General features: G+C 30.5%; 2 protein-coding genes across 2 annotated transcripts; one reads left to right on the forward strand and one right to left on the reverse strand.

Annotated features, from left to right (window-relative positions):
- Positions 1-560: 560 nt before the first annotated feature.
- LOC108473971 (pentatricopeptide repeat-containing protein At5g59600) lies at positions 561-2,811 on the forward strand. Its single transcript, XM_017775811.2, has one exon. It carries the CDS (start codon positions 668-670, stop codon positions 2,285-2,287), a length of 1,620 nt encoding a protein of 539 aa, XP_017631300.1. The 5' UTR covers positions 561-667; the 3' UTR covers positions 2,288-2,811.
- LOC108473970 (linoleate 13S-lipoxygenase 2-1, chloroplastic) lies at positions 2,552-13,461 on the reverse strand. The gene is made up of 9 exons (XM_017775810.2): positions 12,975-13,461; positions 10,996-11,261; positions 8,605-8,845; positions 4,997-5,314; positions 4,806-4,891; positions 4,254-4,364; positions 3,873-4,174; positions 3,513-3,779; positions 2,552-3,434 (listed from the first exon to the last, which is right to left on the reverse strand). The coding sequence occupies exons 1-9, from the start codon at positions 13,366-13,368 to the stop codon at positions 2,675-2,677; spliced, it is 2,745 nt and encodes a 914-aa protein (XP_017631299.1). The 5' UTR covers positions 13,369-13,461; the 3' UTR covers positions 2,552-2,674.
- Between the last annotated feature and the right edge of the window lie 1,429 nt (positions 13,462-14,890).

Raw genomic sequence — 14,890 nt, forward strand, 5'->3', positions numbered from 1 at the left:
ATATAAAATTATAACCTAATGTATATATTAAATTATTAATAAAATTATATAAGTGTTTTATTTTAAACAATAAAAATCATTTACCAATTTTTCCATTCAAAAACCTCTGTATAATTAATTACTTTTGTTCTCCCACCACTTATTTGTAGGAGGGACAATCTCAGCTACAAAGAAATTACCAAAGTTATTTGTTCAATCATAAGAGAAAATGAAAAAATAAAATAAAGGACATAATAAAAATATTATAAGTTAGAATTAAGGATGGTTGATACTCATATAATAAATTTATGCATATAATAAATTTATGCACCAAAATAAATAGTAAAAATAATTTATTTATATTTTGTAACTTGGACGTTTCACTTGAGAAATAAAATAAATAAATAATATCTAATACCATTAAATTATTAATAAATTTAAATTATAATTATTTAATTTTAAAATTATCACCGAACAAAAACTTTAAATAATTGAGTTATTAATAATTATTTTATAATTTTTAAAATTTAAAAAAAATTAAACTTATCAATACTTTAATAACTTTAGATTTAGTTTAAAAGAGATGGCCACGTTACCCTCTATTTCGGATCTCTTCCAAATTAGAAATCAGTCACAAATTAATGGCTGTTACTAATGTATGGGTATTCACTGAAAGCCTTGTACAACAATGAAAAATACGACGTTTTTCAGACAAACCTTCTCTTTAGATTACATTGCTTTGTTGTTGCAGAAGTGCTTAAAAGCCAAAGCCTTGAAGCCAGGCAAGCAACTTCATGCTTGGTTGTTACTTACTGGGACTGATTTGGAAGTTTTGTCTTTGAGTTCAAAGCTTGTTGGGATGTACGCTGGTTGTGGAGATTTGAAATCTTCAGGTTCCATGTTTGGAGAAATCAAAACCCCAAATGTTTTTGCCGTGAACTGGATGGTTTTAGCCTCTGCTTTTAATGGCTACTTTAAAGAGGCAATTGGATACTTTTCTTTGATGTCTGAATCAATAAACCTTTGCAATAAGTTCACGTTTTCTGTTGTTTTGAAAGCTTGTGTCGGGCTCATGAATTTGAATAAAGGAAAGGAGGTCCATGCTGTTGTTAACAAGTTGTGTTTGGAAACCGATGTAAATGTTGGTAACGGTTTGATAGATATGTACTGTAAATTCGGAAATGTGAGTTATGCAAGGACAGTGTTTGATAGAATGGCTGAGAGAGATATTGCTTCCTGGACATCCATGATTTCTGGTTATTGCAATGTGGGAAAGAACGAAGAAGCTCTGGGTTTGTTTGAGAGGATGAAATTGGAAGATTTGCAGCCTAATGAGTTCACTTGGAATGTGATGATAACAGCGTTTGCTAGAAGGGGAGATATCCGTACTGCATTGGCTCTTTTTGGTAGAATGACTAAAGAAGGTTTGCTTCCTGATTTGGTTACTTGGAACACTATTATTTCCGGTTTTGCTCAAAGCCATTGTCCTTTTGAAGCATTCAACTTGTTTCGACATATGTTAGTTTCTGGGATCAAACCAAATCATGTGACTGTAACTGGATTTCTCCCAGCATGTGGATTGACAGGTTCTGTTGAAAAAGGTAGAGAAATTCATTGCTTGATTTATAGATTGGGACTGGATGCCAATGTGTTTATTGCTAGTGCTCTTATTGACATGTATTCCAAATGTGGCAGCGTGAAAGATGCTAGGAATGTCTTTGATAACGTTCCTATTAAAAATGCAGCATCTTGGAATGCTTTAATCGGATGCTATGGGAAGCATGGCATGGTTGAATCCGCAATAACAATATTCGAAAGGATGAAGGAAGAAGGGGTGCAGGTAAACGATGCGACTCTAACTTGTGTTCTTTCAGCCTGCAGCCACGGTGGTTATGTCGAGGAAGGTTTGAGGATATTTGGGTCGATGAAACAAAGTTATGGGATTGAAGGTGCCAAAGAACATTATGCTTGTGTTGTTGATATGTTATGCCGTTCCGGAAAGATCGTAGAAGCTTATGAGCTGTTGAAGGAAATGCCATTCGGAGTTACAAACTCGATCGTTGGTGCTTTCTTCAATGGTTGTAAAGTTCATGAGAGAAAAGATTTGGCAAAGTTGATGGGCGAGCAAATTCTTAAAATGGAATTGAGAAGGCCGGGTGGGTTTGTTACACTATCAAATATTTATGCTGCTGATGAAGAATGGGGAGCTGTGGAGAATATAAGAAAGGTGATGAAAGAAAAGAGAATCCATAAGAAGCCTGGCTTTAGTTGTGATCCTTCGCAATTTGGTGGCTTTCTTGGAGAATAAGAATTTTGGCAATGTGGAGGCATGCCATGGTATATGTGCAAAACTGTGAACTTCTTTTTTTCCTTTTAAAGCGGGCTAAGTGGGCCATGAGCCTGACCAAGTTGTTCAAGAATCAAGACAAGCCTATCCCCATCTTTAATTTTGATTGGATAGAATAATTTATATTCAAATACATGGATGAGTAATTGTCTTTCAGAGGAAATTTGACCGTTAAGTGTTGTATTACGTTTATGTGATCGCTTTTACTTGTTTCAATTCAGATCCTTTTTGAGTTATTTCAAGCTCTCAATTTTATTTTTATTTTAAAGAGGTCAAATAGACATATGTCCATACCATACCCCGAAGGCATTCGAGCATCCCATAACAGAACAATTTGAGATATTAAGCTCAGATGGAGATGCTATATGGAACTCCCTTCCCAGTGACCCCAGGCTCAGAGAATGGCTTCAAAAACTCATATGGCACAATCCCAGCACCATTTCTGTTCCTCAAATCCTTGTTTGCATTCCTCTCATCAATAATCCCTTCAAGCTCCATTAACCTCCCATTAAATTTTTCAAATGCTGCTTTTATCAGAGGATCTTTGGCCCATGCCAACTCCGATTTTTCTCCCAAGTATTCCTCGTCCGGAGAATGGTTCGATAACACATCCAAAATAGCCATCACCGTGGTAGCTTGAATTTGTGAAGGGAAGCACAGTAGGAGTAAAACTTCAGGTTTATTCATGAAAAACTCCCAATCTCTTTCAGTTGCCTCTTCGGTTGGCATATTCTTTCTAGCAATCGTTGGCCTGCTGGGAAAGTAACCAGCATAGGTATATTGTCCAAAGTTGACAGATGCATGATGACCTGAGGTTACCCAAGCGATGGTTGTAACAATTTGGATCAAGTCTTGTGGTGTTTTGAGGACAGGCCACCAGGGTTCATCTTTCTTGTCACCATGCCCAACCGTACGGATTTCAGTCCACCATGCTTGAAGCTCTTCGTCTGACTCCACTAGGCTTGCCTCTGGATAGTAATGGTTCACATAATCAGAGACCCATTCTTTGAGAATATCCCAGAGAACCAGTCCATCATTGGCAAAAGGGTAATCCTTGATCGTTAACCTTAGGCCATGAGGAGCATCTGGATCTTCAACAGCCATCCCCCTAGTAATGAAGAAATTTGTTAATAAATTATTGGCTGTGAAAATTTCAAATATATCTGGAAAAGCAGATTCTAAATACCTGCTAATTAGGTCTGCGGGGAGTGCTTCATGATCAAATCGCCATAGAAGGTCATAAGCAACAGAACAAATCTCCATAGAATACTTGCCAGGGCTGAAGGAGGTCTCAATGATCCCATCAGCATTGATTAGATACTCTCGAGCTAGTGCATTGATTTCCATTGTGTAGCGGAAATGGGGATGGAGCAGTCTATAGATTGGATGCATTTCACTGAGTTGTCGATTTGTAGCAATTATATAAGGTTCAGTGCAACAATGGGTTCTTAGCCTGCAACAGAAACTCAAAAGTTACGTGTAACTCTAATTTATAAGGCAATATTGATTATCACATACTTATGAAGAACTTGGTAGAAATATATACCAGTGACTAATAAGCTGGTGATAGCCGGAATCGTGAGCAAGCACATGAGCTTTAGCAAGCCTCCAAAGCCAGACACCTGAAGAATGCCAAGAAGGCCTATATGCTTCTTTCCACTGTGGCTTCCCATCCATAGGGGGGCGAGTTAGCTCGATGGCCAAAGGCCTCAGAGTCTCGTCTGGGTTTAAGAAAAATAGTGTGCGTGATCCATATAATGTTGTCCCTGGAAGCTGTCTAACTTTCTTCACATATGGTAAAAACAGGTCATGGTAATCTAGGACAAACAACTTTTTTTGCTTCAATGCCTACACATGAAGAACATAATTAATTAAAAAAGTTTGTTTCGTGTCAACATTTGAATGAGTACATGGACAACTTGGGTACCTCCTCCAATGAACAGAAACCTCGGATTTGTTGCTCGACCATCTCTTTGGTGATTACCGATTCCGGGGGGCCGTAGATTGCAGGATCAAGTTTGCTCTTCAGTGGCCATTCCTATAGGGTTTTTTTGGAAACTATCAAACCTTTGGGCCTTAAAACAATCCCATTCTATTTCTTTTTGCATGCCCCATAAAGTATGCACAAATGCAATTTTAACCGAGCTGTGAAATTATCATTTAACCAATACTTGCATAACTTTATATATATTTGAGCAAGCATAATTATATAAATTTTATGTCGGGCATGGGATGGGTTTTTGCGCGCAAAGTTGGAACCGTGGATATGGTACCAACAAGCTTAAAACTTACACAAATGATACGAACCGATGCTTTTAGTAGAAGCAGCTAGCATTAAGTATTAGATATTTTAGTACTCAGGTTGAGTCTTTTAATTTTACATGTTTTCAGATACCTTGAGACTAACATCGAAAATTAGGTAGGTATGATTTGAAAGTTTTTTTTTTTTTTTCTATTATTTTTAAGATAACTATCATACCGTGACCAATTGAAGAGCACATGGATTGATCCCAGAAAGAGTTTGTCGAGCAAATTCCTCATCCCTAAACCAAAAGAATTTGTCTCCTTCAAAAAAAAAAAGAACAAATTAGCAATCGATTAAATAATCATGCAAAATAAAATTAAAGTAATCTAACAAGTTAAAGTGACTATCTGAGAGAGAGAACTAACGTTCCATAGTTTCAGGAATTTCGAAGCGCAAGGCATTGTCACTGTCAGAAATGGCCTTGAGTAGTCTAGGAAGAATTTCTCTCCACAGATTGTTTCCCTCCTGGGGAGGCAAGTCAACCCCCTCATTGAACAGTTGGTCGATGGCTGTGAAGTATGGGAACCCAAGATCTTTATCTACAATTGCCGTCTGCAGCGCTGGAACCACCGCATGAAACACCGAGTACACCGTCTTTGCCGAGAATGTCAGTTGCTTCACCTCTGAGAAGCACTCATCCCTTGGCACGTAGAACATATTACTCTTTGTCTCTGATTCTGGATCTGTATTTATTTATTTATTTAATCAGTTAATAAATCTTTATCTAAGTTCACTTATTATATTAAAATCATCTTATTTTCGGGAATTCAATTGAAATATGCTATTTCATATTTTTAAAAGGAGTTTTAATTAATATTTTACACTTTCCTTGGATTAATTCTTCTTAACAATATTTTAATTTTAATTAATGTTGATTAGTTAAATAAAATTAATAAATAATGACAGTAGACAAGGTTTATGGGTTTTCTTGTTCCACTAGGTTTAGTTGATGATATAATGAGTTCAGAATTTAGAATCGTCATAATTTTTAATATTTTTCATAAATTTTAAATCTAATCCTTTTATTTTTATTTTAATAATTTAACCTTTTATGGATTTTTATAAAAATAATATTAAAAATTAATTACGAAAATGATATTAGACTTAAATTATTTATGAAAAAGATTTTTCTGCAGTGAAATCTCGTGACAACACTTTAACTATTTTTCAATCATTATCCAATCATTAGGTTTTAAAAAAAAAAATATTGGTGCAGACATATACATTAACAGTATCAAACTGAAGTGTGATAAACTAAAACGTTTAGGATCTTATATGAAAATTTCCCCTTTTAGCTTGGCTATTACAAAACTAAATTTAAGGGTGCCACGGTGGCATCAAATATGTTTTAGGGAATAATTACTTCATAAACCTTCCTTAATTATTTTTTCTTTTTAAGGTACTTCCATTTTGTGGGACTTCAAATATAGAATATATCTAAACTTTTAATGTATATATGCTCACCCTTAAACACCGGATTAATTATTTTTTTGTTAAATATAGGTAAAACTTTAAAGGTTAAAATACGCTCAATGTTATTATATTCTTTTTAAAATTTAGTTTCTATACTTTTTATTTTTAAGAGTTTAGTTACTTTATTCTTGAATTAAAAATTTAGGTTTATTTATTTACACCATTATAACTCTTCTATTAAATTTATCAGTGTAACATTTTGAAATAAAAAAAGTTCTCTTGTTATCCATATAACAAAAAGTGACATTGTAATGAACTTGAATTTAATAAAAATTTTAATGGTGTTAACATTTCTTAAAATTCACTTCAATATTTTAAAAATAAAGTATTTAATTTAACTAATAGCATTATAAGAGTTGATATATCAAATTATGTCAAAATTAAATTTTAATTTCAAAAATAAAATATAGAGATTGAATTTCAAAGCCAAATATAATAATCAAAATTAAAAATTAACCATTATTATATAATCTCAAAATAATAGAAGGATTAAAACTAAATTTTAGCCACCATCTTTTCATGTATAAAAATGAAAAAAGAAAAGAACAGGTTTCATGTAATGACAGGGATTAAAGTGGTTATTTTAAAAAAATGGAAGTACCTTAAAAAATTAATAAGTAATGAAGGGTTTATGAAGAATTATCCCTTATAATATATTTGGTGCTACCACACTATTAGACGACACCATTTTAAGTTTTTTTGTTTTTTTTTTTTGCAACAACCAATCCAAAAGGGGAAAGTTTCATATAAGGTCCCTAAACATTTTAGTTTATCACACTTTAGTATAGTGTTGTTAATATATCAAGTGTAGACTTATTCATTGGTTAAGTTACCCATCCAAGCCCAAAGGCACCCCCAAAATTTAGGAGGGTTTGAGTAAAAATATTGGGCCCAAAAAATAGGCTTGGGGTAAAAAAATTAGGCCCGTTTAAAATATAGACTAGGCTTACACTTGAACATTCAAGGTTCGGGCCTAGCCCAACTCGACCCGTTTTTAAGTATATAATACTTTATATTATGTAATTTATAATACATTAAAAACTTATACTAAATATATAATACTACACTAATGTAAACATTAAAATAATATTAAGAAAACTATAAAAAAATTTAATAAATAAAATATATAAAATTATTAAATATTAAATTAAAATGAAATAAATATTTTTTAAAAATAATATAGGTGGATCTGGAGTGGCTTAGGTTAATCTTTTGCAAATATGATAGATTTGAAAAAAAATTTAGACTCAAATTTTAAGTCAAGTCGGGCTTGAGCAAGTATAAAAGTATGTTAATATCATACTTAGGCTCAACTCGATCCACAAACACCTATAGTCAGACAGCACCAATAAAAAATTATCTTTTAAAACCTAATGATTACATGATGATTAGGAAAAAGTTAGGGCAATGTTGCTAATGTGTCACCAAAATTTACGGTAGAAAGCAATATATTTTCGTAAATAATATAGATCTAATACCACTTTTGTAATTAATTTTTTTAAAGATTGTTTTATAAAAGTCCACTCTACTTTCTAGATTTCAAAATATAAATATAATTATTAGCATTGTTATTTTTTGTTAGATTTATTGGTGTGATATTTTAACATTAAAAAACTCAATTCATAGTAATGGAATTAAAAATGACTTTGTAATGAACTTGAATTTAACAAAACAATTTAAAAATATTAACCTTTGAGTCTAAATTTTAAAATTTGAAATGTAGGACTAAATTCCTAGAAATAAAAGTATATGGACTAAATTTCAATTTTACAAAGAGTGTTGAGACTTATAACTTATTTTAACTTTTATAAGTTTTAAGGTTTGTGATTTTAAGGGCTTAAGGTTAGGGTTAGGGTTTAAAGTTGAGTAAAATTTAAAATTTAAGTAGGATATAGGGCTTCAAAGTTTAAATTTTAAAAAGTAGTGTTTTAAAACTTATAAAAAAATAGATTAATTAAAGTTTAAATTTCACATCGTTTGATATTTGAGTTTGCTAGTTTATTTAAAAATAATGATATAATATTTTGTTATCTAGTGTCCAAAATATAATTCTTTTGAGGTATTTTAGTTTAAGCTAAACTCTTCACAATTTTACTGGAAAATTAATTTTGTTGGTGTCACATAAAATTTATTTATATAATATTTAATATTTTGATTTAATTGATATCACCTTACAAAATTATTAAAATATCATGATTTTAATAAAATAGGTATTAATTTTAAAAAAAATTGTAAATTTTATCTATTTTGTGATATTCAAATTAGCTTTTCTTGTTTGAATGATATCCATTTTAGAGTTATCTAAGCATAATGACAAATAGATCAATTGTAACGTGATAAGATGCGCGATTTTTATTTGTCATTAAACCGCCAAGTGGTAGCCACCCCATTGATGGATTGATTTGACCCCAAACGTTCCGACAAGAGACAATTTCAAGTGATTGAACAGTTTGACGTGACAGCTGTTGACTGGATATGTAATTTAGGGTTTATGAAGTACCTGATTCACAGCGAGGGCGACCTGTCCGGCAACGTCTAGGGTAAGGGAATTGTTTATTGCCGCCGAGCACTGCTCTTTTCTTATTGAGATCAGAATCAGGGTCGCCCAGATCATTGTAAACATCATAGTCGTATATCCTCTCAAAAGACTTGCGCTCTCCCACGCCGTTCCCTCTCAATGTCTGCAACTCTTCCTTTCTCAATCTCTTTAATCCGCTTGGTGTTTGTGACGGCAAGTATGACTGTGTTATCATTTCAAATTAATTAAAATCGAGCATTAAATTTGAAGGCAACACTTTCATTATGGCGGACGATATTAAACGCACGGCAATCCTCTTTGATAATAATAATAATCTGTGTTGAGTAAGGTGATTGTGTGGCGGGGAAGTGAATACATTAAAGGATATGTTTTTCTGTGACATTAAATGAGTATTTTCAGCATCAGTGGGCAATTTTGGTGGCATATTAGTTATATGGAAAAAAAAAGCTATTTTGGAACCGTGATCCCAAAATGGGCCCCTTATTCTCCAACAATGCAACTATATGACTTCGAATAATAATAAAAAAATTAGAGAACCAACATGTTTAAAACAAAATTACAAACAGATACAATCATGTATATATATATTTTTTACAAAAATATGCCAGAAGATTGAAGAAAGAAATTATTTGAATCTTAATTTGTAAATTTTTACGTCTAAAATTATTTTATGAAAAAATGTAGAACAGTAAAAGAAAATGAAGAAAGAGAGTTTTTTCTGGTGTAAATAATGTGAACAAAAAAAAGTTATATGACATTAATTTTCATAGTCCTATAACTTAAATAAATTTTTAAAATAATTTAATAATTAAATTATAAATTTTTAATTAAGTAATTAAAACCAAAAGTTATCCGTAAATTTAATGACAAAATTTGAAGAAAATAAGGTTAATCATATCTTTCCTTGTTATCATTGAATGGTTTTCTCAGTGTGAGTGCGGTCCATAACAAGTGTTGTCCTAAGTCCTTAAAGTGGTCCATAACGAGTAATGTCCTAATTCGTAAAAGTGGTCCGTAATTGTTTTTTTTTATTTTCCTTTATTTTAATATTCAAAGGTAGCATTTATTTGTTGTTATTTTCCTTTCATTAGTTCAAATTCTCCATATCTAGATTTGTGCACTTGACTAACCACGTTTCGCATTAACAGAATCTCTTAGCAAAAACAAAATGGGAGTTTTTCACGTGAAGTTGTACAACAAAGTTATCATCTTTCCTATCATGGTCGTACTCATAATTCGCTTTCAATCCTAGTGTATTGTGCATCCATATTTTAAAATGTTTTAATAAAATTATGGAAAATATATATATTATTAAGAGCTTTTAAGTGTTTAACCAAGAAAGATATACATATTTTTAAAAAGCATCTAAAACCCGAGATATATAAAATGAAACTACTAGAGTCGCAGTTTAATTACAATCATTTTACTTTTCTCTCTAGTGTAGAGATAGTTGCGGCATCATGGGAAAAATAACAAAACTTATTAAATAAAAAGGGCCACAAAAATTGTGAACACTAATTATTCAACCACCGATAGGACGTTTTTTTGTCTCTGCCAATTGCATCCAGTCCTAATGGTCCCAAGTTGGCGGAACATCATATCCAACTGCTGTTTAATTTATCATCCACGTCCACTAATTTAATTACGAGATCAAATACCCTATCAATGTTTTATTTAAAAATATATTATTTTATGTAAATTTAATCGCTTTATTACATTAAAAATATCTAAATTTCAAATTACTTATTTTAAAAATAAAATTTATATTATTTAATTATTGTTAAACTTAGTAAGATATCAAAAATATGGGGGGAAGAAAAGTTAGTATATATACCAACTTGAAAGAAACAACATCTCAGTTGTATTAATATGTGGTTATGCTGAATGAAAAAAATGAATGACCACATCACTACCCTAGTCTTATATGAACAATGATTAATGAAGTCTTCCTACCATCTTTGACATCTTATCCCTCCAAGAGGGACACCCTCTAAGCATTGTTTTGGAGAATTCAAAATAATTGTAAAAAGTTGTTTTCATTTATGAAAGTTTATTAAATTTCTAATAGTACTCTTGCTCTCCATACATTGAATGAGGTAAATATTTGGCTAATTGTGTCTTTTTCATTGATTGGAAGTGCCATTTTGACCATGCAAACCATGCATGGGCAAAGTTTTGGCCAAGTTTTTAGGCTTCTTATTAAATTGTTTATTAATTACGACAATTTTTTTGGCTTCATCTCACTGCCATTAATATTTTAATCTGGAGCGAAGATACCCCTACTAGATATATTACTTTTTTTTTTCAACCAAAATATAAAAAGAAAAAGGAATTAAGGATGGGAAACGTAACCTTAGGAGGGAAGAAGACTCTCTTTTGAGGATTGTCGAACTTGGAGTGAACCCAAGAGTTACAGCTGATGGTAATAGGATCAGTGAGACCATCAAGCACGATCTCCACCAAAAACATCTCTTTGTGATGTTCATTTTCAACGACCACAGCACCTATTTCCCCAAAATCTTGGCCTACTTTGAATTCCGCCTCATATGTCACGTCGTCACCCTTCTGTTTTACTCGATGTGCATACGCTTTGATCGTCTCCTTCTCTTGCCCTGTTTCTGCATTTTCAACATTACATTTTGTTTGTTTTTTGTAAATACATATATTTTTCCACATTGACAATATGAGAAAGGGACGATAGTATTAAGATTTTAACCCTAGTTCTTAAAATGCCAAAAGGTATTTACAATTATATAAAATTTTGAAAAATTAGATGTCAATACTTATTTGGGTTGATTGTATGTTTATAAATTAAAATATATATAACTAATTTTAAAATTTTAAATTAAGTTTTATTCTTTAAACATATTTCATTTTTCATTTAAATAAAATAAAAAGTGCTTAGATTTAATACAAAATATATTTACTTCTATATGTTTTAAATAATTTGGTATGCATCTTTTTTAGTTTGAAGCAGTTTTACAATAAAATTAACAAATTTATAAATATAAATTATTTTTAGTAAAAAATTATATAAAACTGTGATTGCACGTAATTTCTATCTTTTTCCAATAGGAGAATGATAAATTAGATTTTGCTCTAATTTTCAGTCTTTTCTTCTTGAAAAAAATTCAGATCCAACTAAAAATACTAAAAATCAAGAGAAAAAATCTGATTTATCATTTTTCTATTAGAAAGGGCTAAGGATGACTTAGAATAACAATTTTGTACCGTCCCTTTCCTTTTTAGTAATAACCTATAAATTATTTTTGAAAATATTGTATTTTAAATTTTAAAAATATTTACAAGGTTAAAATAACTTTTAAGAAGTTATAAATTTTAATCAAAATAGATATAATTGTTTAATCAGTTTTAACCTTTTGTAAAACAACAGTAAGATTTGAACATTTTGTTAAAATTATATGAATAGTTAGGTAATTAAATAAATATTCCCCATCTTTCTCCCCGATATTGATAAACTTTCTAAAATATAAATATTAAAAATTAGGTAATTAATGCTTCAAAAAAATTAGGTAACTAAATAAATGTTCTTTCCAAACTCTTTATCTTTAATAACTAGACGTAAACTATGAGACATCTCAAATCTATTGATAGATCTCAAATCTCAAACCCACGTGATTGACCTTTTATTTTCTCTGTTTTACTTTTAACAAAAATAAACTAAAATTATAAGATATTAAAAAAATTAAAAAAATTAAAATAACATGGGGTTATCATGTATAAAAATTTAACATTTTAATCAATTTTTTATTAAAAATAATTTAACTCTTTTAAAAGATTGATTGTTAAAGTCAATTTTTTAAAAAAAAATAAAATAAATATTAAATTAACAAAAATATAAACATTAAAGATTAAATTTACCATTATAATGTATATGTAATACATATATTACTAAAATAATATATACAAGCATATTATATTTTATGGCTTCCATGAATATTATATATATATTTTGTCAACATTTTACATATACTTTATTCATATATATATATATATATGGTATAGCGTAGCATAAGTTTTAATATATTAAAAAATCATTTAATAAAAGTGATATAGAGTGCTTTGAATTCAAACAACATGGGAGTTGTTATGTATGGATGTAGACAACGAAATTGATATAGAATGCAACGATGTTGCATAAAACAATCTCCGCCCATTGCCACTGGTTGTCTGGTTCCATTTTTATTTTTTTTAATCTGCCTTTGGATATGTATATATATAGTTGGAGCTGGGAAGAAACAAGCTCTAAAATTTTCTACTGTTTTTTTGGGGGAAAAGGAAACAGCGAAATTAGTTTGATGATCACTTACTGGGGTCCAGCTCGCGACTGACAAGCTCCAAGAGGATTGATTTGCCGAGCAAATCTTGGATATCATCTAGCCCTCTACTTAACCCTAAGTTGGAGAGGAAACCACCTACAGTTTGTTTAACTGTGACCACACCTTTCACAGTGTAGTCAGTTAGGATACCATCATCATCGGTCAAGTTAACGTCTACCGCGGCTTTGATTTTGTTCGGAACAACCCTGGCTTTAAAAGGTTTCGCTGTCTTGCCCAATGAAAAACAGGCGTTGAAAGGAAGAAATGCGAGGGCAGTGCCGTGGGAAAATGGCTTATGCAATAGCGAGGCTAGGGTTTTGGTGGTGGTGGTGGTGGTGGTGGTGGTGGTGGTGGTGGTAGGATGGTAAACATGTGGCTTCAACATTCTCTGGGGGTAAATTGGGAATAAGATCGGTGGATAGGTATATTTGAGGTTGTGGCAGTGGGAGAAGAAAACCACGCTACCTTTATAGGTGGAGGATGAGGTAAAACGCAAATGACTTTTCTATTTATTTACTTATTAGATTTTTTTTAAATTTAAAATTTACTCTTTATTTTTAATTATTTAGCGATTATATTTTTAGATTTGAAATTTGAGTTTAACTATTAATACTGTTAAAATTTATTTGTTAAATTTAAATTTATTATAACATTATTTTTTAACCACATAATTATGACAGTGTTCATAATTAATCTTCAATTTTGAAATGTGAAAAGAAAAGAGGTTGAATTCTTAAAAATGAAAGTATAGAAACTAAAATCCAATTTTTAAAAGTCTATAAGTTCATGGCGTATACCAATAAATTTAACAAAAAATATTAACATTGTTCATAATTAATCTTCAATTTTGAAATGTGAAAAGAAAAGAGGTTGAATTCTTAAAATGAAAGTATAGAAACTAAAATCTAATTTTAAAAGTCTATAAGCTCATGGCGTATTTTAACTTATTTATTACAATTATTTCCATGTAAGAATGTTGATTTTTTTTTAATAGAAAATTATTTCATACATTGTTAATGAAGTTTTTCAGAGTTCACAAGCGATTTAAGAGTTTGACAAGTGTATTTTAAGATGCATTAACAAATAAATAAATTTAATGAAATAAAAACAGTATTATTTGAATTGAATTAGATGGTCTAATCGAATTAGTTGGACTTGGAATTAATCCGGAGATCGACTTGGAAAGTGGCTTTGAATTGGCTAGATCAGAAATCAGTACAAACCAATTGAATTGGCTAAAAACGATTGAATCTACAGTCTAATTGGCAAAAAAATCGATTGATTCGGGATTTTTGAATTTTTTAAATATTTATTAATTTTTTAATCGAACTGATTAAATTAATAAATTAACTAGCCAATTTTAAAAACATTACTAAAAATATATATCAAATAATTACCTTTTTTCTGATTTTATTGTTAGTGAGACAATTGATGAATGAACAGCTTAATAATTTTCCCTTATTTACGAATCGCGACACGTGAAAATTGTTTATCTTTGACGAAACAAGTGATGAATGAACAGAGTACGCGTGGCGACACGTGAAAAATGAACTAAAAATGAGGTGAGGGGTCCTTCTCATTGAAGTCGTCATAATATAGATGCAGTGTGAAATACAAAAAGAAAAAAAATGTTAAAAATGTTTTGATTTTCAATAATTTAGGAACTAGGCATGGTTCAACATTCAATCAAACTGAAGCTAGCTTGATTGAGATTTTAAACATTGAATAGGGTATTGAGATTCATCCCAATAAAATAAAAACATAACTAGTGCTGAATTTGACATTAAAAATCATTTTAAATTTGTAGTTCATAGTATTTTATATATTTGTTTGGTTTTTAAGTTATTAATTATATAAATATATTTATTATAATAAAGCATAAATATTTTTTAATAGTATAAAGATGG

Source organism: Gossypium arboreum, chromosome 5 (genome assembly GCF_025698485.1).
Source record: "Gossypium arboreum isolate Shixiya-1 chromosome 5, ASM2569848v2, whole genome shotgun sequence".
NCBI classification, from domain to species: domain Eukaryota; kingdom Viridiplantae; phylum Streptophyta; class Magnoliopsida; order Malvales; family Malvaceae; genus Gossypium; species Gossypium arboreum.

Coding starts and splice junctions, on each gene's coding strand:
- LOC108473970 (XM_017775810.2), bottom strand. CDS start 13,368: ATGTTGAAGCCACATGTTTACCATCCTACCACCACCACCACCACCACC. Junction 8,846..10,995: donor GAGTCTTCTTCCCTCCTAAG/GTTACGTTTCCC, acceptor ATGATAACACAG/TCATACTTGCCGTCACAAAC. Junction 3,780..3,872: donor CACCAGCTTATTAGTCACTG/GTATATATTTCT, acceptor TTTCTGTTGCAG/GCTAAGAACCCATTGTTGCA.
- LOC108473971 (XM_017775811.2), top strand. CDS start 668: ATGAAAAATACGACGTTTTTCAGACAAACCTTCTCTTTAGATTACATT.